Below are 22,533 nucleotides of genomic sequence, written 5' to 3'. Positions count from 1 at the left end.
AGGTGAAAATAAAAGTATAATCATCCTGAGTTGCTTATGTTATGCATCACACATCTTGATATGATCCTAACAAAATGTTTCAAAGAGGTTTTCTTGAGCAATTGCTTTCTTCTTGAGTCAATAATTTGTTCCTAAAACTCTATAACCGTCAAATTTATCAATATTCTTTTAGTAGTCTTTCTAAACAGTCTTGTCCTTGCTTAGAGGAAAGCGATGAAGTGAATGGATGACATCTTTTCACAATTCTATTTAGCATCAGCGATAGTCAATTCCAGTAATAAGTAGAGGAGCTGGGTTCTATATTCATGCATGGAAATGAGAAAATGAGGAATCTTTGCCATGACATGATGAAGGAAGCAAGAAGAGACCTACTATCAAATGTTGACTCATCTTTTGCAGACTTTCAATCTTTTTATTATTTTCTGTATTTTCTTTTGTATTGTGTTTTGGTATTCAAATCATTGTAATTATCTTGGGACTGCTTTGTTGTACTACAGCAAGGGTAGTTAAACATAAACAGCCATGATGTTTTTTCTTGACAACTGTGATCTGTTCTTAGGTTCTGACCTTTGAAGTTTCTCTGATACTATCCATTTGTTACTGTACAGTGGCAGTTTACATTGCCAGCTCTCAGCCCAACAGAATAAGCTAAGCTGTATTTGTAACTGCAGACCTTTGCTCAATTCTTTATTGCAACTCCCAAGCAACTGATGGCTGTCCATTTCTGTTTATCTGTTAAGCGGAACAACATACCATGCACCAGTTGCCTTTTGACATTAATCAAGTACTGTACTGTATTGATGACAAATCAGGCAGTGTTTTATGATGGACAGGTTTTGTGGTGATCTCTCCTAAAACATAAAATTCCTAGAGTTATATGCCAGATTGTCACACTCTGTGCTATATTCCACAGCCTGCAGCCACACCTCACTTGTACCTAGGACCAAAGTCTGACTTCACTGCTACTATGACTCTTTCTTCTCCAGGAGGCATACTCTTTTCTTTTCCAAAAAGGAAAGCAGACTTCCATGCTTTATTTTTTCATTATAGTTGTCAAACAGGGATTAAATTAGAAAAAATAGAAAAATGGTGCCACTATCAGTGATTTTGTAATGTTAATTCATTCATAAATTCCTAACTTCCCTGTAATGATGACGACACTGAAGGTGGTCAGGCGATCACATTTTAGTTGCTTAGCTGTGTGTTTACATTCTGTGCTCTCCAGTCACCAGAAGAGATAGGGTAAAGTGTTCACTTCTGTAAATATAATAATACAGCTAAATGCAATACAGTATCTCACAAAAGTGAGTACACCCCTCACATTTTTGTAAATAAAATATTTTATTATATCTTTTCATGGGATAATACCGAAGATACGACACTTTGATACAATGTAAAGTAGTCCATGTACAGCTTGTATAACAGTGTAAATTTGCTGTCCCCTCAAAATAACTCAACACACAGCCATTAATGTCTAAACCGCTGGCAACAAAAGTGAGTACACCCCTAAGTGAAAAATGTCCAAATTGTGCCCAAAGTGTCAATATTTTGTGTGGCCACCATTATTTTCCAGCACTGCCTTAACTCTCTTGGGCATGGAGTTCACTAGAGCTTCACAGGTTGCCACTGGAATCCTCTTCCACTCCTCCATGATGACATCACGGAGCTGGTGGATGCTAGAAACCTTGCACTCCTCCACCTTCCGTTTGAGGATGCCCCACAGATGTTCAATAGGGTTTAGGTCTGGAGACATGCTTGGCCAGTCCAGCACCTTTACCCTCAGTTTTTTTAGCAAAGGCAGTGGTCGTCTTACAGATGTATTTGGGGTCGTTATGTTGGAATACTGCCCTGCAGCCCAGTTTCCGAAGGGAGGGGATCATGCTCTGCTTCAGTATGTTAGCATTCATGGTTCCCTCAATGAACTGTAGCTCCCCAGTGCCAACAGCACTCATGCAGCCCCAAATCATGATACTCCCACCACCATGCTTGACTGTAAGCAAGACACACTTGTCTTTGTACTCCTCACCTGGTTGCCGCCACACACGCTTGACACCATCTGAACCAAATAAGTTTATCTTGGTCTCATCAGACCACAGAACATGGTTCCAGTAATCCATGTCCTTAGTCTGCTTGTCTTCAGCAAACTGTTTGCAGGCTTCCTTGTGCATCATCTTTAGAAGAGGCTTCCTTCTGGGACAACAGCCATGCAGACCAATTTGATGCAGTGTGCGGAGTATGGTCTGAGCACTGACAGGATGACCCCCCACCCCTTCAACCTCTGCAGCAATGCTGACACAATTCATATGTCTATTTTCAAAAGACAACCACAGGATATGACACTGAGCACGTGCGCTCAACTTCTTTGGTCGACCATGGTAAGGCCTGTTCTGAGTGGAAACTGTCCTGTTAAACTGCTGTATGGTCTTCATAAGTATTATCTTTAAAGACTTTTAACATTTTAAAGCTGAAAAAAGATAACAAAAATTCCATTCTACGCAATGATACTAAAATAATGAAATTCTAATATATAATTATAATATATATTAATAAACAAAATGGCAGCGGAAATGTATAAGAAAACAAAACTAAGCCAACAAGCAAAAAAACGATGTAACCACCAGACCCCTTTGGAGTAGCAAGCTGGCAAAATATATATGAAAATCAAACTAGGGTCCACTAGAATTCCATAATAAATTAATAAATACCAGGAATATAGACACTATCTCTATGTCAATCATTTTCTGAATTCCATATTTAATTTTAATAGGATTAAAAAGACTATGAAAAACAGGCTTGAGTCTGGAAACCTGAAAGGTCAGGTAAATTTTTAAAAACAGGTTAGAAGGGCCAGCTTATAAAAGACTGGAGCTATGTTTTCCAAAATAGTGTGAGGATCAATGTAATATGGACCCAGCTTATAGTACTAAACCTTGAGTAGGCTGTCCCTTGGACAGTACCTAAACTTCTGCATGTTACTGGTAAAAACTTTTTTCTCAGAGGCTCGAACTATCAAGCAGTTCTCCCATGCTAGTGCCCTCTTCCTAATTTCTTAAAATAATCTGACAGAGAAGGAGCAGCCAAAGAGAAGTCGAAGAGAATGAAATTTGGGCTGTTTAAAAAACCGATGGGCTGAGGTTGGATTTGATATTTTTGATGGGAGAATAAGGCCCAATACTTTGATATTAAAACTTGTGGTTGAATCAGTGAAAAGCTGAAGTTAACATCAACTTAACCAAGACACTGGAAATTTTCACAAAAAAGAAATTTTACTTCACACATAAAAAACAGGCATACTCCTGGTTCAGTAGTGGCTGCAGTTTGGCAAGAACACAGCTTGTGCTTGCTTTTTATTTAATTGTTGCACAATTTGTGAAAATATTATTTCCAGATATATTAAGGTGCATAATTTGTTTGTAAACAGTACTGTATATTTTAAAGATGTTTTTGTGTTTTGTACTTTATACACAAACCAGCATAAGATACCATGTATTTAAGAAGTAAATGGGGCTCAGCACAAAAGCAGTATTTGTGCAGTAGTTATTGGACGTATTTAATTTCTGCATTACAAGTTTTGTAGTGAACTTGCAGTAAGCAGAATGTTTTATTTTGTGTTCTACCAGTTAATACCTTACATTATGTTAATTTAATTTTGTAAGTGTATACATGCAAATTACTCCAGTATAGACATGTCTGCAGTTTGGTTTTGTAGTTAACTGTCAGTTATTAGAACTTCATTTGTTCTCTGACAGATTAAACTTGTGTTCCGCCATCTGCATACAGTACCTGGTTTGCAGACCTTATAAACCTTTTTAAAGGTGGTTACACAAGCAATTGTTATACAGACAAGCATTTCAAGAGGATATTCTTTTTGAAACTAAGTGCTCTTAAAATGCTTAGTTTTGGTCACACTCTTAGGTCTAGCAACTATTTTAATTACTTCAAAGTCATTTTCAAATTTACAAACAGTATATTTAAATAATTACATGTAAATATGTTTCTGACACTTCTATTATTCCAATGATAATCTGAACTATTTTCATTATGCTATTTTTAAATGGTGCAGTAAGCGCGGAGTGGTGGCTCTGAGGCTAGAGATCTGTGCCGGCAATCAGAAGGTTGTCAGTTCAAATCCCATAAAAACAAGAAGTGACTCTAGTTTATTGAGCCCTTGAGCAAAGGCCCTTAACCTGCAACCGGTTCATTCTGGGTATGACATTAACCTGCACCCAACCCTGCAAGCAGGTCCTCCAAATTGCATGGAAATCTTGGGGGTTGGTGGCAGGATTGGCACTCCTGCTACTGTATAAAAACCTCACACTGTTCCAGTTGCAAGGCTGCACTCGGGTCCTAGTCCGGGTGGTTCACCATGTGATGGGTGCAGCAGTGGCTGTAATCAACCCATGCTCCCAATTGCCTCCTCCTTTTTAAATGGTGCAGTGAATAACAAGTCATACTATGTATACTAATAATTTCTTAAATATAATGAAAACAGCTTAACAAAGATATAAATATAATTGCACAATTCAAGCAACATTTAAAAATCCAAGCAGCTCAATATTCATGTTTGAATGGTATGAATTAACATATACAAGAGTATGTAAATGACTAAATTGTTAAACAATTATTCAGTTCTAACCTTAGTAGCCCTTTTAATAAAGGGGATTTGTGTTCCACTCTCAAGATCCTCATTGATGATAAGCCTTCGAGCCCACTGTCCAGCTCTAACAACTCCACTTCCATGAATCAGAACAAGCAACTTATCTGGATTGCTCAAGGCATCTTCACTCAGAAAAATAAAGCTCTTTGGTTCATTCTCTGTAGCATCCACCTGGCAACAAATCAGAGTAAAAATTAGTTTTTGTCAAACTGTTACATGCACCATTAAGTATACAACAGGAGTCCCGATTACTGCTTCAAGTCAAACACATTTTATGGCAGTTAGACAGGTCAGTACACTAGCTTGTTGGACATTGCATTGTGAACTTTACATTCATAGCTGTAACCTTTAATATGAAAAAAAAAAAAACAAAAACATTAAAAAGCAGTTATGCTTTAAGTGGAAAAGACACAAATTGTCCATCTATATATATGTATGTGTGTACAGTACATAAAATTTGTGTGTGTAAAGATATAAATTAAACTACTTTTGTCAGAACTGATTTCACTGAATGCTAGTCTCAAATAACATTTACTGCTCATAATATTTTTTCAAAATTAATGTTTATTGGACACTATAACTTAACATTTCATTAATCCTAATTGGATTTACAGTAATATTCCAATTTTATGCATCTTTTCTTTACTTAAATAATGGTATGCATGTTGTTTTCATTTACTGTATCATTTTAAAATTCTGAAATCAAAGATCTTGCCAATCTCATATAACAAAGTATTATAATAATTCCAATTCAATGTATTTTTGCTTTGAAATGTGACTAAAAATGATCTACCTTTCTAGGTTAAAACACACTCAAAAACACAACATTAGCTACTATCTATATAAGTCCACTGAATAGCCAGTTTATTAGGTTCATCCCTCACTTACACACAAATTCTACATCCCAATACATAACAAATCACGATAGTGGTATGTATCAAAAATCAGGCACACCAGCTATTCCAGCATTAGTTAGTGTTGGAACAAACAAAACAAGTGGTCTTAGTGACTTTGGACATGGAAAGATAGCACTAGACATGCCACTTCTAGCATCTCCTAAACAACTACCAATATGGTCTTCTTACAACTTTTCAAGGTTTTACTGAAATTAGTGAGAAAAACAGAAAGCTAACAATAAAAATAACTCTTGGATCAGAGGATCGAACAGAATGGTGATAATTGTGTAAGCAAGAAGACAGGTCACCAGGCAAATCACAACCACATACAGTATCGGTGTGCAGAATGTTATCTCAGAACAGATCATTTACTAGATTTAATTGGCTACAACATCTAGACCTTGTCAGCTTCTGTTGTTATTTCCACAAGACAAAAAAGAATTTCTCCAATGAGAAGCTGCTGACCAACAAAATCTACGGTGAGATCTTTACTGTCATATGCATTCTTTTTTTTAATTAGTAAAAACGATTACTTCTTAATGCTCTTAAAACTGGTTTGCCTGAAATTTTACAAACCCTTTGCAAATAATGCAAAATGCAGCAGCATGACAGTTGGCAAAGTCAAAAAGAACACCTATCACTCTTCTTTATAACAATATTCTTTGGATTCATATGAACATTTGCAAATAATTTCAAGGTTCTTTTTATTAGTTCACTACTGAAACATCTGGACCTCTGGCCACATGCATTTTTCCATCTTTATTATTCTTGCATTCAGTATTCCGCACTTGATGGTCGATAAATTGCACTGCTTTTCTTATTATTATTACTATGGTGTTCTTCATCATGTCATAGGCTTCTGCATTTTGCTTACCACTCAGCAGATGTCACAGGCCTTCCTGTTCTTTTTTCAACAAGAAACCCATGCGCACATATCAGTTTTTTAAAGCTAATGCTACCTCAAATTTTTTGAATTAGCAGAACGCATCCGGTGACATTTTTGATCAAGACCAATATCAAGGTTCTAGCCCCAGTAGTTTGTAAGTAACCATGAGACAGACTGACTTTATACATAGGGCACTGCATTGTCTAATGATAATATATTATAGTTGTCTAACACCGCATCAGCCCCAAGGAATCCTTGTTCTTCGTAATTGCTTTAGCTAATTTTAAGTGTAGGGGAGAAACTGCATTCAATAACAGTATTGCGTGCCCAGATTATTGAATACTTTTTTGTAGGAGCTAAGAGATGATTAGTAGTTTTAAAGTTAATTTAAAAACTTTACACTTAGAGAACTGTATATAGATAATGTTTTTCCATCTTATGAACAACTGCGCTTCAAATTTAACTTTCAGCAATACAATATTTCTACTATAGATACGTTCAAATCAGAATTTTGTTTTGTTTTGTAGGCAGAATATGGGTCGCTAGACCATAGATGGTGTATCACTTGCTCACAGATTCCACTAACAAACGTCTCCTTTTTGAACATGCTGTTGGCTCTCTTCTCTTTCTCTCTGGTGGGGGTTGAATTCTGTTTCAATGCATTCCTTTGTTAATTTTCTGATTTTTTTTTTCTAATTTTACTATGCAGTCTTTTATTGTATAAGTTTCAGTTGTATGCAATTTTATTTTCTTCAAATAAAATTTTTAAAAATTGAATAAAAACTTACGCTTACTGACTGCTTTTAATTTGCTGTTTCCAATATTTTTCTAAATGTGTGCTTTTTATTTATTATTAATTTACATTTATTACATTATTGTTTTACTAAGTGTGAAGCACCTTATGATATAGATATATAAAATATGTTCAATATGAAGTATTTTTATTTAACTGTACTTAGCACAGACCTAAGAAATATACAGTATAGTATGTTTGTGAACCATCTGCAATGATTTTTCTTTGTCATTATTTAACCACAAATTTTCTCTTGTTTTACTGCTGAATTTGCATGATTGTCATATCATCTATATATATAAAATCCCTATGTGCGTCCAGGTGTCCGTGTGTGGGTGTCTTCTGATGAAGTGCGCATGCACGGGGCACGGTGCGATGCGCGATATTACTGTCAGAGAAAGTTAGAGGCGTTTTACAGAAATACAAACCAGTATTGCTGCGAGAGGAAATTAAAGGTACACAATACAGTGACCTGCGGTGGGTTGGCACCCTGCCCGGGATTGGTTCCTGCCTTGTGCCCTGTGTTGGCTGGGATTGGCTCCAGCAGACCCCCGTGACCCTATGTTCGGATTCAGCGGGTTGGAAAATGGATGGATGGAACAATACAGTGACACATATTACAGCCACATACAAGCCAGTATTACTGTCAGAGGAGATTAAAGGCATATTACCGACGCGCACGCCTGTATTACCGGCACAGAAAATTAAAGGTGTATTACGGACGTACAAGCCAGCGGACGTACAAGACGGTATCCTTCAATAAGGGTGCGCACAAAAAGGTGAGCCTCAAAAGGGCGACCTCAATTGGGCGCAGCGAATAAAGGCGCGCATAAATAAAGATCTGCACCTTTGTTGCTCATCACATATTCCAGAGCCATTTGAACTAAATTATCTACGAACGCCTTTATTCGCCGCGGTAAATTGAGGTTGCCCTTTTGAAGCTCGCCTTTTTGTGCGCGCCCTTACTGAATAGAGCCGTACAAGACAGTATTACTGTCACAGAAAATTTAAGACACACAATACACGGTGGCAGCCCACGAAGAACGGTCAGCTCAGCAAGTAAACATCAACAAAAGAAAGGCTGAAAGAAAGAAAAATACGACCAACAAAAAGAAGGATGTCAAAGTACCTTGCCATTTAATATAGACTGTTCCTACTAATGTTTATGCACTACTTTTTCTAGCACCCGTTATTGTAATGGGCTAAATGACTAGTAGTGAATATAATGTTCTATTATACAGTCATTTTTACTTCAAAGTCTGAAAAAAAATCTTTTTTTCCCTCCAGCACAGATTTATCACTATCTCTGTTTATGGAAATGAGATATGTAGACTTTAAACATTCCAATTCATTCAAGTTAATGATAGGGTGTGAAAGCAATGGAATTGAACTTGATTGGTCATTTGCTTCGCCTACTGCACCAATTGTTTTTTAATACTGAAACCAAGAGTTAATTGATCCAAATTACTTAGGTAGACTAATCAGTCTCCAATAATATTTTTATACATAATTTGAGTTATTTAAGGCATTTATAATTTCTCTGTCCTTCACTCTCTCCTGCCATCAGTGAAAGGTAGTAGAATACATTTGACCACAAAGTGAGGAATTAAGAGTCATATGTGGCTCTAAGGTTAAAACTCCTGCATTAAGGTCACACATTTTGATCCAGAAAAGGGACTGGCACTCAGGGGCTCATCTGCTGATGTTTAAAAATATCTTCTGATGAGTACATTGATGGAAACATTGAGCCAGAATTTCAGATAATGAATGGAAAGTAGCTGTTAATAAAATACACTTAGCAATTTATTTCAGTCAAGGTCTAATTAAACTCAGGACTGGACACTGTATACATTTATCTTGATTTACATTATCCAAAATAATGAAAACTCTTAATTATGAATCCTGTATTAAGGCAATGTGGCATATGTTTTGGGAATGCCCCATGTAAAGATTTTACAGGAATTAAATTTCATTGGACATAAAATAAAATCTTAAACCCTAACAATGCTAAAACATGGAATACTGGGTAGGATGTCAGTATGTAATAAACAATGTAGCATCTTATACCATATTGCTAGCACATTTCCTTTTCTTGCTTAAGTTACAGAGTCTTAACCCATTAACTGTAATGAAGTAGTAAAAGAACCAATTTTACTTAAAATTAGAAAAAAAATTAATTTGCCTTACAAAGAAATTACCAAAGCTTCTTTACAATTTGGCAAACATGACAAAGTAATCATTTTAGTTCAAGCCCATCAATTATGAATCCATTGTCTTGAACTGCATCCAAGATAGGGGTACAAAAATAATGCCAAAAAGCACTGGTGATAATAAGCATCTTTGTCTGTTTCCACACCCTAATTTACAAGTAACAGTAAAGTAGTATTATTTTACACACACTGAAGCTGCCCCTCACCTTTATCACACCTTTTCTTCATTCAAATATAGTAGGATCTCTGGAAGCTTACACAATGTTGGGAAATATATTACATTTAACAATCATTAAATATTTGACACTTGATGTCTTTTAGGTAAATCTGGCTTGATCTTTAGAAATTATGGATGGGAGTACTTTCTCTGTTCCTTTAGCTAACTCCTTCACTAGGATCATAATATTGTTATTCAGAAGACAGATTGGTCTGTGGAATACACAGTCAAGAAACTTCTTATTTTCTTTGGAAAGGCATTGATTGATGCCTGTTTTTGGTAGAATGCTATGTTCTATTCTTCAACAAATACTACTAACATTAATGTTGCTAATTCAACAGAAAACATGCTACAGAATTCTAATGGGATAAATGTTTGGCCATGGATTTTTTCCACTGCTATTATTGTTAATTTTCTAAAAAAACTGCCTTCAGTATGCGTTTCATATAAAGATTATCACTATACAGTACACCACCGAAATTCGCGGGGGTTACATTGCTACAGCACCTGCGAATTGTGAAAAACCGCAAATTGTGGATGTGGTTAAAAAAAATGCCAATTTTTATAGTTTAAACCCTAAATATGCCCCCAAAACACTTTAATTTCATTTCAACCTCAGCTTAATACACTACCTAAAAAACATAATGTAAAGGTAAATCCGTATACTGTACAGTGCTGTACTGATATGTCACCCGCAGTGCTAGAATGTAAAATACCAATGTTACCGCTATATGTACTGTAATTCATGCAAGCGCGTTTTCATTGCCAGAAGCCTTAGATTGAAGGTGCAGGGCACCATCTTGGGGCTTTAAACCTTAAACTGCCACATACTTGGGGGTTAATGCATCCCTGGACGCCAAATACTTTTTTGCTGCACTTTCTAAGTAAATGTCACAATTCACAAAGAAAGATTGAAATTTTAATGGAACAGATTTTTTTCATGCAAAGAGAATCACAATTACTGCAACACTGATCATTTTACACACTGCTAATGAACTGTAAAAACTATTTTAAAAACTACTGGAACAATATGTACGTTGCAACTGACACCATTGATGAAATTCAGTAAATCACCGAGCCAACTGCGCTTGAACTGGCAGCACATAAGCACACAGAGGTAAATGCTGATGATTGCAGGCTAGTCTAGTGCAGCGGCTCAATCCCTAAGACAGTGAGGCTGCAGTGCTGCAGAGGTCGGCAGTGGTCATGAGCTGGCTGCTCAATGAATGTACGGCACTGACTGATCAGCTCCGGCGTGCTGGTAAATTGCACTGGGAACCGACTATAGCCAGTTGCAGCGTTCAATGAATGTATGTCGGCGAATATACTCGGCTCCTACGTGCTGGCAAATGGCACTGAGAAACGACTTTAGCCGGTTGCGGCAGTTTAAGGGTTAAGAAGAACAAAATGGAAAACACGAGAACACTCAGCTGGAGATGCGTCACAGGGCAGCAGTCAATCAGCAGCAAGGAGAAATGAATAACGCTGTAGAGGTCAGGTGCCACCAAGATTCACACCGTCGAGAAGACAGTGATTTATTTATTTTTATGGTGGAGATTCCAGGGATGCACCCAGTCTTGACCCGACACGCACTCACAAACAGAGACAAAAACAAAGCAAACCGATAATCAAACAGAAAATAAAGAATGTAATCATTGAAAGATGCTGAGAAATTAGTTCACGCTTTTGTTTTCAGTCACGATTAGTTCACGCTTTCGTTTTCAGTTTTTTTGTTTACAGATTACTGTAACTCACCCCTCTCAGGACTACCCAAAAAAGACATAAATCGATTGCAACTAGTGAAGAATACAGCTGCTAGAATCTTAGCTAGGAAAATAAAATCCAAGCACATTTCTCCAGTTTTGATGTCATTACATTGGTTACCTGTATCATTCAGAATTGACTTTAAAATACTGCATATGGTTTATAAAGCCTTAAATAATCTCGCTCCATCTTATATTTCGGAATGTCTGACACCTTACACTCCAAATCACAACCTTAGATCTTCAAATGAGTGTCTGCCAAGAGCATAGCTTGCCAATAGGAATTCGCCAGGCTAATATAGTGGAGCACTTTAAAACACTGCTGAAAACACATTACTTTAACATGGCTTTCTCATAGCTTCATTTTAGTTTAATCCTGATGCTCTGTATATTCAATTAATTATCATTATTATTCAGGGTGGCTCCAAAATCAGTACTATCCCCTACTCTCTCTTCTGTTCTTTTTCCGGTTTTCTGTGGTGGTGATCTGCGCCGCCACCACCACCTAATCAAAGCACTGTGATGTCCCTACATTGATGCATTAAAGACCAGAAGTCTACGTGACCGTCATCATCAAGTCCTTCCATGAGAACCCTGAATACAATGAGGACTGATTGATGTCATTTATGTTAGGTAAAATGCCTAGAGGGGGCTGGGCGGTCTCATGGCCTGGAACCCCTGCAGATTTTATTTTTTCTCCAGCCGTCTGGAATTTTTTTGTTTTTTCTGTCATCCCTGGCCATCGGACCTTACTTTTATTCTATGTTAATTAGTGCTCTCTTATTTTAATATTTTGTCTTTTTTTTCATAATGTAAAGCACTTTGAGCTACATTATTTTGTATGAAAATGTGCTATATAAACAAATGTTGTTGTAATCAAAACAAATGAAAACAATGATACCACCCCTGTTCCTGTTATGGCGATTACACATTAAATACAACAAAGCACAAATAAAACACACATAGTAAAGTCCATGAAAAACGGCAACAGATGAAATGTAATGATGTAAATAGATAGTCCCGAGATCTGCACGTTGAATGTGAATGTAAAAGATAGTCCTACCGGTAGTTGCTGAAATGGTGAAGACGGGTTCAGGAGTGCTCTTTTCTTTGCAGGATGGCCATGAATCCACTTACAGTCCTCATTTACAAAGGCAGACGGCAGACAATTCAGACCCCAACCACGAAACGATCCAGGACAAAACGAATAAGTACAGGTAACCCAACAGAAGGCAGGCAGACAGACAGGAACTTGAAACACAAATTACAAAAACTTTTTTTTCTTTTGGTCACCGGCCCCCTTTTTAAAAGTCGCGCTGACATCTTTCAACCCCAACAGCCCCTGCACCCTCAGCAGAAGACCAATCAGAGCCACTGCAGAGACTGCTGGGAGTTGTAGTTTCAAATTCTAGCAGAGTACAACACTCAGATTGGTTACTTTCATCATCCCAAGCCGCGTTTTCCTCTACAGTTGCTTCCTGTTCTCTCTACAGTGCAGTATTGCCATGAACATCTTGCTGCAAAGAAAGAATGATGCATATGGAACAGTGTGTCCCAACAGTCATGGAATGCCTCAAGACTGGCTAAATTACAGCGAGGTGCGCTAATAGTTTGGCAAAAAGGTAAAGTGCTTGAGCTGAAATGGAAAGAAAAGAAAGATGTTTGTCTTCTTGGCGCTGTACATAATGCAGCTACAGTCACTGTACAGGCAAAAGGCAATAAGCAGGTTAAGAAGCCTTGTGCTGTGGTCAACTACAATAGCATGATGGGTGGCGTAGACTGTGTGGATCAAGAATTGACTTTCTATCCCATTATGCAGAAGCAACAAACAAAATACTATAAAAAGATATTTTATCATCTGGTAGAACAGTGTATTTGGAATGCATTCATATTATACAAACTAAAGCTGGTGAAACTGTATCTCATGCAAACTTTACATGCCAGTTTGTAGAACAAATCATTGCTGAACATCCATCGTCCACACTACCGCTAAAGAGCCGTGGTCGACCCAGAGTAGCACGGACCAATCCAGTGTATTATTGGTAGGCATTTTATTGATTATATACCTCCAACAGAAAAGAAAACAGAATCTAACTCATACCTGTGCTGATCAAAAATCTGAAAGACGCTGGATTGTGTCTTTCACCGTACTTTAAGATTTACACACAAAGGAATCATTTTGAGACTATATACTGTTTTGGCATCATTATAAGTATTATTATTACTGTTATTATTTTTTATTATTGTTCAATTCATATTATTACTTTTATTTATCATTACTATTACTATTTCTATCATTATTATACTTTTGAGATTTAATAAAAATGTAATTTTTCATGCAAACAAATGCAACGTTTTTTACTTTTTTTTGGAATAAAATACAACGGTAAGGAGGTTAATGGTTGTCACAACCAGTAACCTGTATTTAGAATGACAATGGAGTGCTTATAATGACCAAACAAGAAAAGGTGAAAAGAAGGGGAGGTGCAAAAAAAAAAAAAAACTTAAGTATTTTAACCAGATGCAAAAGATACGACTTTCTCATAAAGGAAGTACTAGTTCGACTTCACACATGCTGCTGCATTCACTTTAACTAGATGCAAAAGATGCAACCATTTCATGAAGGAAATACTAGCTCAACTTCACACATGCTACTGTATTCACTTTTTAAAGCTGCACAACAGTCGCTGACTACCAGTCCTGTTGCTTAGCTGCCTGCTGCCACTGCATTACACAATTTGTTGTCTTTTTCTTAATTTGATTGTTACTGTATATATAGTACAGTAGTGTTAAACGTAATCACAATCTGTTTCTAACCATCTCTGAATGTTCTTTGTGTGCTCCATCACCAGTGAATTTGCAGTGTATCACTTTCTTAACAAGCTCATGTGCCATCGATCGCAACGTATGAAATAATGCTGCAGTAAACATTTGCATTTTGCTTTGGCAACAAATTCTCTCCTGTGTCCTACTGCCACTGTCTCTCGACATTATGTATTGACCAGGGCACCCTTTACATGTGATCTTCCAAATTACATGGTGCAATTTACTATGCTTCACAGAGGCACCCTCTAGCTTAATGGCCTTCTTTCTTTTTTTTCTCCAATTGCAAGCTTGAAGTTTTATTTTTCTTTTACTACTATGTTTTTTATAGTATGTCCTTTATCTTCGCTTCTACCCTTAATTCGTCATCAATGCAGATTTTGGATACATACTCGTACAGTACATCTTTTTTTGTTTATTTTTTTATTTTTTAAGCACAGTGGAGTGGTTTTAGAATCTGTAATTTGTCCAGTATAAATCCACAAAATATGTGGAATCAAAATACTCCAAAGTTTTGCTTGATCACTCAACTGGCCAGTAGAAACTTCACAACCTTAGCATTTTTTGAATTGTGCACTTAATATTTGCATATCATGCTTGTTTTATTTTTTATCTTAGCAATAATATGAACAATTTGAAAATTAGTGAAAATTATACAAAACCCCAGACCATACAACTCAATTGTGTCCTTTAATTAACCATATTATTATTTACTTTATAAAGTCAGCATTCTATTTAAAAAATGGAACTATACACTGTAAAAAAATGAAAAACATTAGATTAACTTAAAATTAATTCAATTTTTCTCACTTATTTTTTTAAAAATTGGGTTAATTAACACTTTTCCTATTAGAAATAATATTTAAACCAACATATATATTTAGTATATATGAGCGGCACGGTGGCGCAGTGGGTAGCGCTGCTGCCTCGCAGTTAGGGGACCCGGGTTCACTTCCCAGGTCCTCCCTGCGTGGAGTTTGCATGTTCTCCCTGTGTCTGCGTGGGTTTCCTCCGGGTACTCTGGTTTCCTCCCACAATCCAAAAATGTGCAGGTTAGGTGGATTGGCGATTCTAAATTGTCCCTAGTGTGTGCTTGGTGTGTGGGTGTGTGTGTGTGTGCACGCCCTGCGGTGGGCTGGCGCCTTGCCCGGGGTCTGTTTCCTGCCTTGCGCCCTGTGTTGGCTGGGATTGGCTCCAGCAGACCCCCATGACCCTGTAGATAGGATATGGCGGGTTGGATAATGGATGGAATGGATATTTAGTATATACATATATAAAAAAAAAATAAAGGGGCAAATCTTTATCCAAATATAAGATAGTCACATACACAGAACTTTAGTTTAAGTTAAATTAATTGAATTCAGTTGTGTATATTCAAAAAGGGTATATCATGTTTTAAGCATTTAAAAAGTGTAAATTTTGAGTAAGATCATCTTAAGATTGATGAGTAAAGACAACAATCCCTGAGGCTGACTGCACTTCTGTTAAAAGAAAATAATTTAATGGTTTTGTTCCAATTTTATAAAATTTTGTTAATGTGACATCTAAGAAAATTTTATCAATGTAACTAAAAAAACATGTAAAATCAGCAAAAAAGATTATTTTAAGTTATACTAGCAAAATTAGATAAATAAAGTGAACAACCCCATTTGTTCATTTTGGAGTGTGGCCATCAGTCAAATAACCTACCCATTATATTTTATTCATATATGTATTTACACAATTTGGAACTAAAGCACGCTCAGTTGCTAAAATCCTAAGTCAAATTTATATTTATAACCTAATATCTGTAGTAAACTGCTAGTTTTCTTTGGAATCATTTATTAAAAATTGGGAGAAGGGATGGAATGGGGTGGAGCATTTACAGCTTCACCTACGGTAGCACAAGTGCTGTGCTGGCCCCGGAGCTGGCCTCTTTTTTTCTATTTAATGTTGATTTCAGTTCTATGACTGCTAGTATCTTTCCTAAGTCACTGCAATGTCCAAGCAAAGAAAATCTGATAAAAAGAGAAGACAGTTTCAAGACAGATGTGAGGCAGAGTATACAATTGTGATGAGAAGTACCTGTGTATCTTGTTTTTTAAAGAAAATGTGGTGTTGATCTACTCTGGCCCAAGTCATGTATATAAAGTGCTATTTTTGACATTCAACAAAATTGCGTTGATGACCCTGATTTATAGCATCTTGAATTAGAGACAGAGGTAGGGCTGATCCTAAAATGGTTTGGGGCATGAAACAACTCGACCATTGTAGAGAATGTATATTACATAAGGGAAAAGAAGTTATTAGTGCTGGTATGCTATCAGTGCCTTATGAGTCATTAAAATATTGGTGTCATTTATGCAAAATATAAGGTTATGTGGAAGAATCACAGACGATTACTTCAAAATATTTTATATTTCTAACCATCAGTCTGTTCAAAAGTATATATAATTGTTTTATTAAAATAAAAAAGATCAATCAAAATCATTATTTTTAAAAGAGTACTTACGGGCAAGAATTCTTTTTTCAAGTTGCATTCATTTTCAAGAAGCTCATAGATGTGCTTTGTAATAATCTGGGAAGAAAAAAACATGCCATAAGTAACTGATCATGTGCATCTCATTAGAAATTGTAATATATTTTACATTATTTAAAAATGTATTTTATGTCTTAGTTACCTCAGTTGTCTGCATTCCTGCATTTGAGTACATGAGCAGAGAAAATGGTGGAGAAATAGAAGTCTAATTTAATCAACTCTTAAAAAACATACCTAGTACATATTTGACATGCTTGCTGAAACAGAAGTGTCAACAAAAATAGGACTCACTTTCAAGATAATATATAATCAATATCTATGCTTAAATATGCTTAAGCATCAAGTATTGGCAAAGTATATACTATTTAATTTCTCAAATCATTTTTTTTTCAAGTTCAAGGACTTTAAATTCTAATTTTGCCCATAAAAAAATGAAAAAATGTTGAAATTTAAAAAAAAGGCTTATGTACATAAAAGGGTTTGGTGACAATTTCAGTAAACATGACAAATACACACTGTACAACATACACAAATTCTTTTTTATATATATTTTTTTGATTTTACTTAGAAACAGAAACATTCCATACAGTCAAGACAAATTTACCAAATCGAAGCAAAATTCGACCCCCACCTAAGAGAAAGAGACAGAGAAGCCAGCAACTGAAGCTACTCTATAAAAAGAGCAAGAAAAGAAGGGTATCCTTTTCCACAAAATGGAAGTTTATTCTAGAATATTATTGATTAGATCCTGTCATATGTAAAAAAAAAAAAAAGTTTTGAACAGATCCGCTAAATGAGAATTAGATTTTTTCCAATTTCAAATAGTATAAAACATCGGTTACCAGCTGACTTAAGAGTGGTGGGGTGGGATTGTCTAAGTTGAGTAATATATGTCTACGTGCTATTAGTGTAGTAAAGGAAATTACAGTTGGTTTGTCATTCTCCACTTTAAGGCCATCTACCAAACACAGCTGTTAATGGGTTAGGAGTGATTGTGACACCAGGGGCACAAAGCAAGGAATATAAAGAAGTACTACAATATTTTAATTCTATTGCAGTTCAGGGTTGTGGATATTCATCAATTTGGGTCAATGTCCAGGACTTTACAGCCTGTATATTTTCTGCACAGCAATAAAATTGAAAGCTGGGTAGTGCCATGCCTCCATCTGTTTTAGATCATTGTAGAGTTACCCTTTTGATGCATGGATATTTTGAATTCCAAATAAATGAAGTAATGATTGAGTTTAATTTCTTAAAAAAAATGATTTGTTAATGTATATGGGGATGCTTTGAGACAGGAAGAGCAGCTTGGGAAGGATGACTATCTTAACAATGTTGTTTCTCCCTAATAAAGTAAGGTGGAGGGTAGACCATCTAATCACGTTTTGTTTAATATTTTCAATGCGGATAGCAAAATTTTTTTGAAAAGAGCTTTATATTTACTTGTAATATTTACTGCTAGATATTTAAACTGATCTGCTAAGATAAAAGTCCGATATTATGTGCTAGAGAATTCAATGGAAAGAGCATACTTTTATTCAAATTGATTTTTAGTCCAGATATGTTTTGAAAATCTGCTAATGCTTTTAGAGACTGCTGGCACAGAATTTTGTAGGTCTGATATACACAGTACCATATCATCTGCATATAGTGATATTTTCTGTTCAAGTCCCTTTTATTTATGATGCTTTTTGAAAGTATACAGCCAACGGTTCAATGGCGATTGCAAAGAGTAAAGGTGATAAGGAACATTCTTGTTGAGTACCACATTCTAGTTTGAAGTTATCTGAAACAATTTTGTTAATACTAACTGAGGCTTCTGGACTAGTATAAAGTAGTTTGATCCATGCACATATATTTGGGCCAAACCCAAGGTTGTGAAATGTGGTGAACAGATAGCCCCATTCAACCATATTAAATGCTTTTTCTGCATCAAAAGACAGTAAGATCTCTGGGGTGTTAGATAAAATGGGCAAATACAATATATCAAACAAATGTTGAATGTTAGAAGTGTCTGCCTTTAATAAATTCTGTTTGGTCCTGTGATATTACAGAAGGAAGAACTTTCTCAAACCTTCTGGCTAGAACTTTGGAGAGTATCTTAACATTGTTATTCAGAAGAGAGACTGATCTATATGATGCACATTGCAGTAGGTACTTGTTCTTCTTAGGAAAGATGGTAATTGATACTTGGCGAAATGTTTGAGGTAGAATTTTTTGTCTTTAGCATATTTAAACATTGCTAATAATAGTGGAGCTAACACTTGAGAATTTTTTTATAAAATTCCACTGGGTACTGATCTGGGCCAGCTGCTTTCCCACTTTGAAGTGAGTTTATAGCACCTAGTTATTCTGTAAGTGTCAGAGGTTTATCCAGTTCTGCAGTAATAAGAGTATCTAGCTGTGGTATCTCTAATGAATCAAGAAACTCATTAGATGGTGTCTTATCTTAAGGACTTATAGTACTCTCTAAATGTGTCAGTTATATTTTTATGTTCAATAATTTTATCTCCGCCTATGTTGCTGTTATTGCATTACTGCCTTCCTGCTTGTGGATTTGTTGGACTAAGATCTTATTGGCCTTTACTTCGTGTTCATAATAATGAAGTAACAATTTAAAGATAAGCAGTTCCATTTCTTCAGTAATCAAGAGGTTAAATTGTGATTGCAAACCTGTCTTTTCCTATAGAGTGCCTCATTTGGAGACTTGACATATTCTAGATCTATTCTGGTAATTTCGCTGATTAACTCAGACGCCTTCTTGGCTTCCAGTTTATTTTTGTGAGAAAGATATGAAATAATCTGTCCTCTTAAAAATGCCTTCAACGTTTCCCAGAGTATACCTGCTGAGACCTCTGAGGATACATTTGTCTCAAGAAAATAATCCATTTGTTTGGATATTAATTCTGTAAATCGGCCAATAATAGGGGGTTAAGATGTCAGCTGTGAGATGAGTGTGTAGGATGCAGTAATTTAAGCTCCATGATCAGAGAGGCATGGTCAGAGATAATGATAGTGTCGTATTTACAAGATCTGATAGTAGGTAAAAAATTATTGCTATGAGGAAATAATCAATTCTTGAGTAACAATGATGTATGGGTGAGAAGTAGCATGCTTTTAGGTTAGGATTTAAGAACCTTCATGACTCAGATTATGATCCATTACACAACATACACAATTCTTAGCTTCTTATTTTACTCATTTTAATGTCAGTATACATGGGTTGAGAGTCAAAAACAGACTAAGCACTCATAATTGATGTAGATAGATTTCAAAATATAACATACAATAAACATACTTTTGAAGTTTACTAGAGCTCACCTGGGTATAGAAAATGACCTCAGTACAATATTCGTTGGACAGAAGAGTAAACAGTGGAATTAACTGGTGCGTTCTCTTTTTTGTCAGTTTACCCATGCACTTTAAAACTGATTCTGGCAAGTAATGCTTTTAGATCACTTACTGTCAAATTCGGTTTCATAGAGACTTTTTTTTTTTAGCTTTATCTTTCAGTCGTAATGCAATCCAAATAAATATGCTGGGGTTGTCTGTTGTTGACAAACTGGCAGTGATGTTAAGTATGTATTCCAATATTCCAAAATATTATGGAATCGTTTGCTTTATATTACTCTCAGTCTGTCTCCCAAAAAACTGGGCATCAACTGCTTTCAGACCAAATATTTGAAATATCATTTCAGGCTATTCTAATGATGTGATAATCATTTTCAGCTGTTTTGATCAACAAGAAAACAAACTATAAACACATACAAAAACACTATGATTTCACTTACATACGCACATGAGTCAGTTCTTAAAATACACAGAATCTATGGATACTGACAGATTCTTTTAGTAAAAGCACTTAAGTTATAAACAGTTCATGCACTTTATTAAAACAGAATGTAAAATTCCATTCCACATAAAAATAAATGCAAAGCTACAACAGTATTATGCACATTTGGCAAACCCTACCAAAACAAAATGAGATATGTTCTCTTGTAGAATTTACTTTTCCATCCTGGAAATGACCTTCACAATAGAGTTATATTTTGCATTATCGTTCGAAACTTGTACAAGTGCTCTGAGACTATGAAGAGAACTATACAAAAATGAACTGAACTGAGTAAATACATATGTTGTGTCATTTTATTTACAACAGGAAATTTGGAAATGCTACCCTGCAAGGTTTTATTTATAAATAACTGCTCAATGTGCAAGATATTAAGTATCACAATGGCAAAGTCATACTGGTATGTAGCCAGAGCAAAAAATGTTAAGTTTGTGCAAGTACAATCACCAAGGATGATGGTCACATGCTAGACTAGACGTGTGTTCTATACTCTGTCTACATGTTAAACTGTGTATTACTGGTAATTTTAAGGCTGAACAAATCATTTAGGGTCTTCAGCAGATTTATGATGCCTGTCTATCTATCTATATTCATCTGTGTTTAAAAGGGCACAAGAAAATGTAATCAAAATTACTAGACATGTTAAAATTCTAAGGGTGAAATATTTTTTTAGGGTAAAGATACTCTTTAAAAGGTTCTACTGCCAAAGGGAAACATAACTAACTCAGAAAATGTCAGAGGCAAAGTTTCTTAAAATTGTCTAAGCTCTGATGCTTTCTGCTGTACAATGCTTGCCCACAATGATCATTAAGGAAAGTACCATGAAGCTCTGTGTGACGGTGCGGGTTCTCTCCATGCTCCCCTCGTCCGTCCGGGAGCCCTGAACCCAACACCGTCGGTAATGTCACCGAGATGAGCTGACAAATGGGGACAAATCTCTCATGAAGCCAGGGGACATTTCCAAAAGTGAAAAAGTGCTTTTATTAAAACAATCAAAACAAAGTGCAGTGTCCAAAGTTCCATAAATAAATCCATAAAAACAAGTGCCCACAAGGTTAATATGTGCAGCAGTTAAAACGCAGTCTCTTTCTCCCTGGCTCACCCATTGCTCCTTCAGCTGGCGGAGAACCAACAACTACAAGCTCCTTCAGCTAACCTCCGTCTTGGCCTCCTTCCAGATGTCACTGCCAGACCGTTGAAGTCAGCTCTCCTCACTCGATCCTTCGCGCACCCGCAGTCGCTCCTCAGATCCCTCGGGAGGGCACCTCTCCTGATCACCCCACTCACATGTACATTCAGTGGGGCGAACTAGCCCCCAGAGCACATCAGCATAACGCTCCTTCACGGGGCCCCAGCTCATGGTGTATCCACCATCCAGGTGGCCAGATCATAACCTCTTGACTGCTGTTTTCCGTCCTTTTACCGCATCCCCTCTTTTCCTCTCTCCATCAACCTTTCTCGTTCCCTTTCATCCTCCACGATTTATCTCCCCTTTCTCTGGTGTACATCCATGTGTGTGTGTATGTATATATATATATATATATATATATATATATATATATATATATATATATATATATATATATATACACATACACACACGGGTGCCTCTGTGGGCCCAGCGCCTTAATTACACACCACAGGAAGCCAATGAGGCAAACAAGAACGACCGCACCCACATGTGCAGGTACGACTCGCTCCAATCACCTCATTAACTCCCTGCGGTCATGCAATCATGTCCACGGAGATATACGGATTTAAAAACCCAACCTTTTTTTTTGGAAGCAGTGGACCCGCTATACCACGCTCTGACACTAAGTAATCAATGACACTTCCACTAGACTGCATCATTACCATTGCAGAATATTGAAGGTGTGCAACTCAATAATTGTATCAACTTTAAGCAAAGTCGCAGTTCAG

The 22,533-nt window shown here is 36.3% G+C and overlaps 1 protein-coding gene across 1 annotated transcript in view; it reads right to left on the bottom strand.

Annotated features, from left to right (window-relative positions):
- The window catches only part of fam172a (family with sequence similarity 172 member A), a 744,353-nt gene that overhangs the window by 528,724 nt on the left and 193,096 nt on the right, over window positions 1-22,533 (bottom strand). The window contains exons 5-6 of the mRNA XM_051930185.1: window positions 16,737-16,802; window positions 4,637-4,828 (exon numbers count right to left, since the gene is read on the bottom strand). Coding sequence (XP_051786145.1) covers window positions 4,637-4,828; window positions 16,737-16,802 — 258 coding nt within the window. The remainder of the gene's footprint in view (window positions 1-4,636; window positions 4,829-16,736; window positions 16,803-22,533) is intronic.

The sequence above is a fragment of the Erpetoichthys calabaricus genome, chromosome 7, assembly GCF_900747795.2.
Source record: "Erpetoichthys calabaricus chromosome 7, fErpCal1.3, whole genome shotgun sequence".
Classification (NCBI taxonomy): Eukaryota; Metazoa; Chordata; class Cladistia; order Polypteriformes; family Polypteridae; genus Erpetoichthys; species Erpetoichthys calabaricus.
The sequence above is the reverse complement of the archived record's forward strand: the minus strand, read 5'-3'. Positions and strand labels throughout refer to the sequence as shown.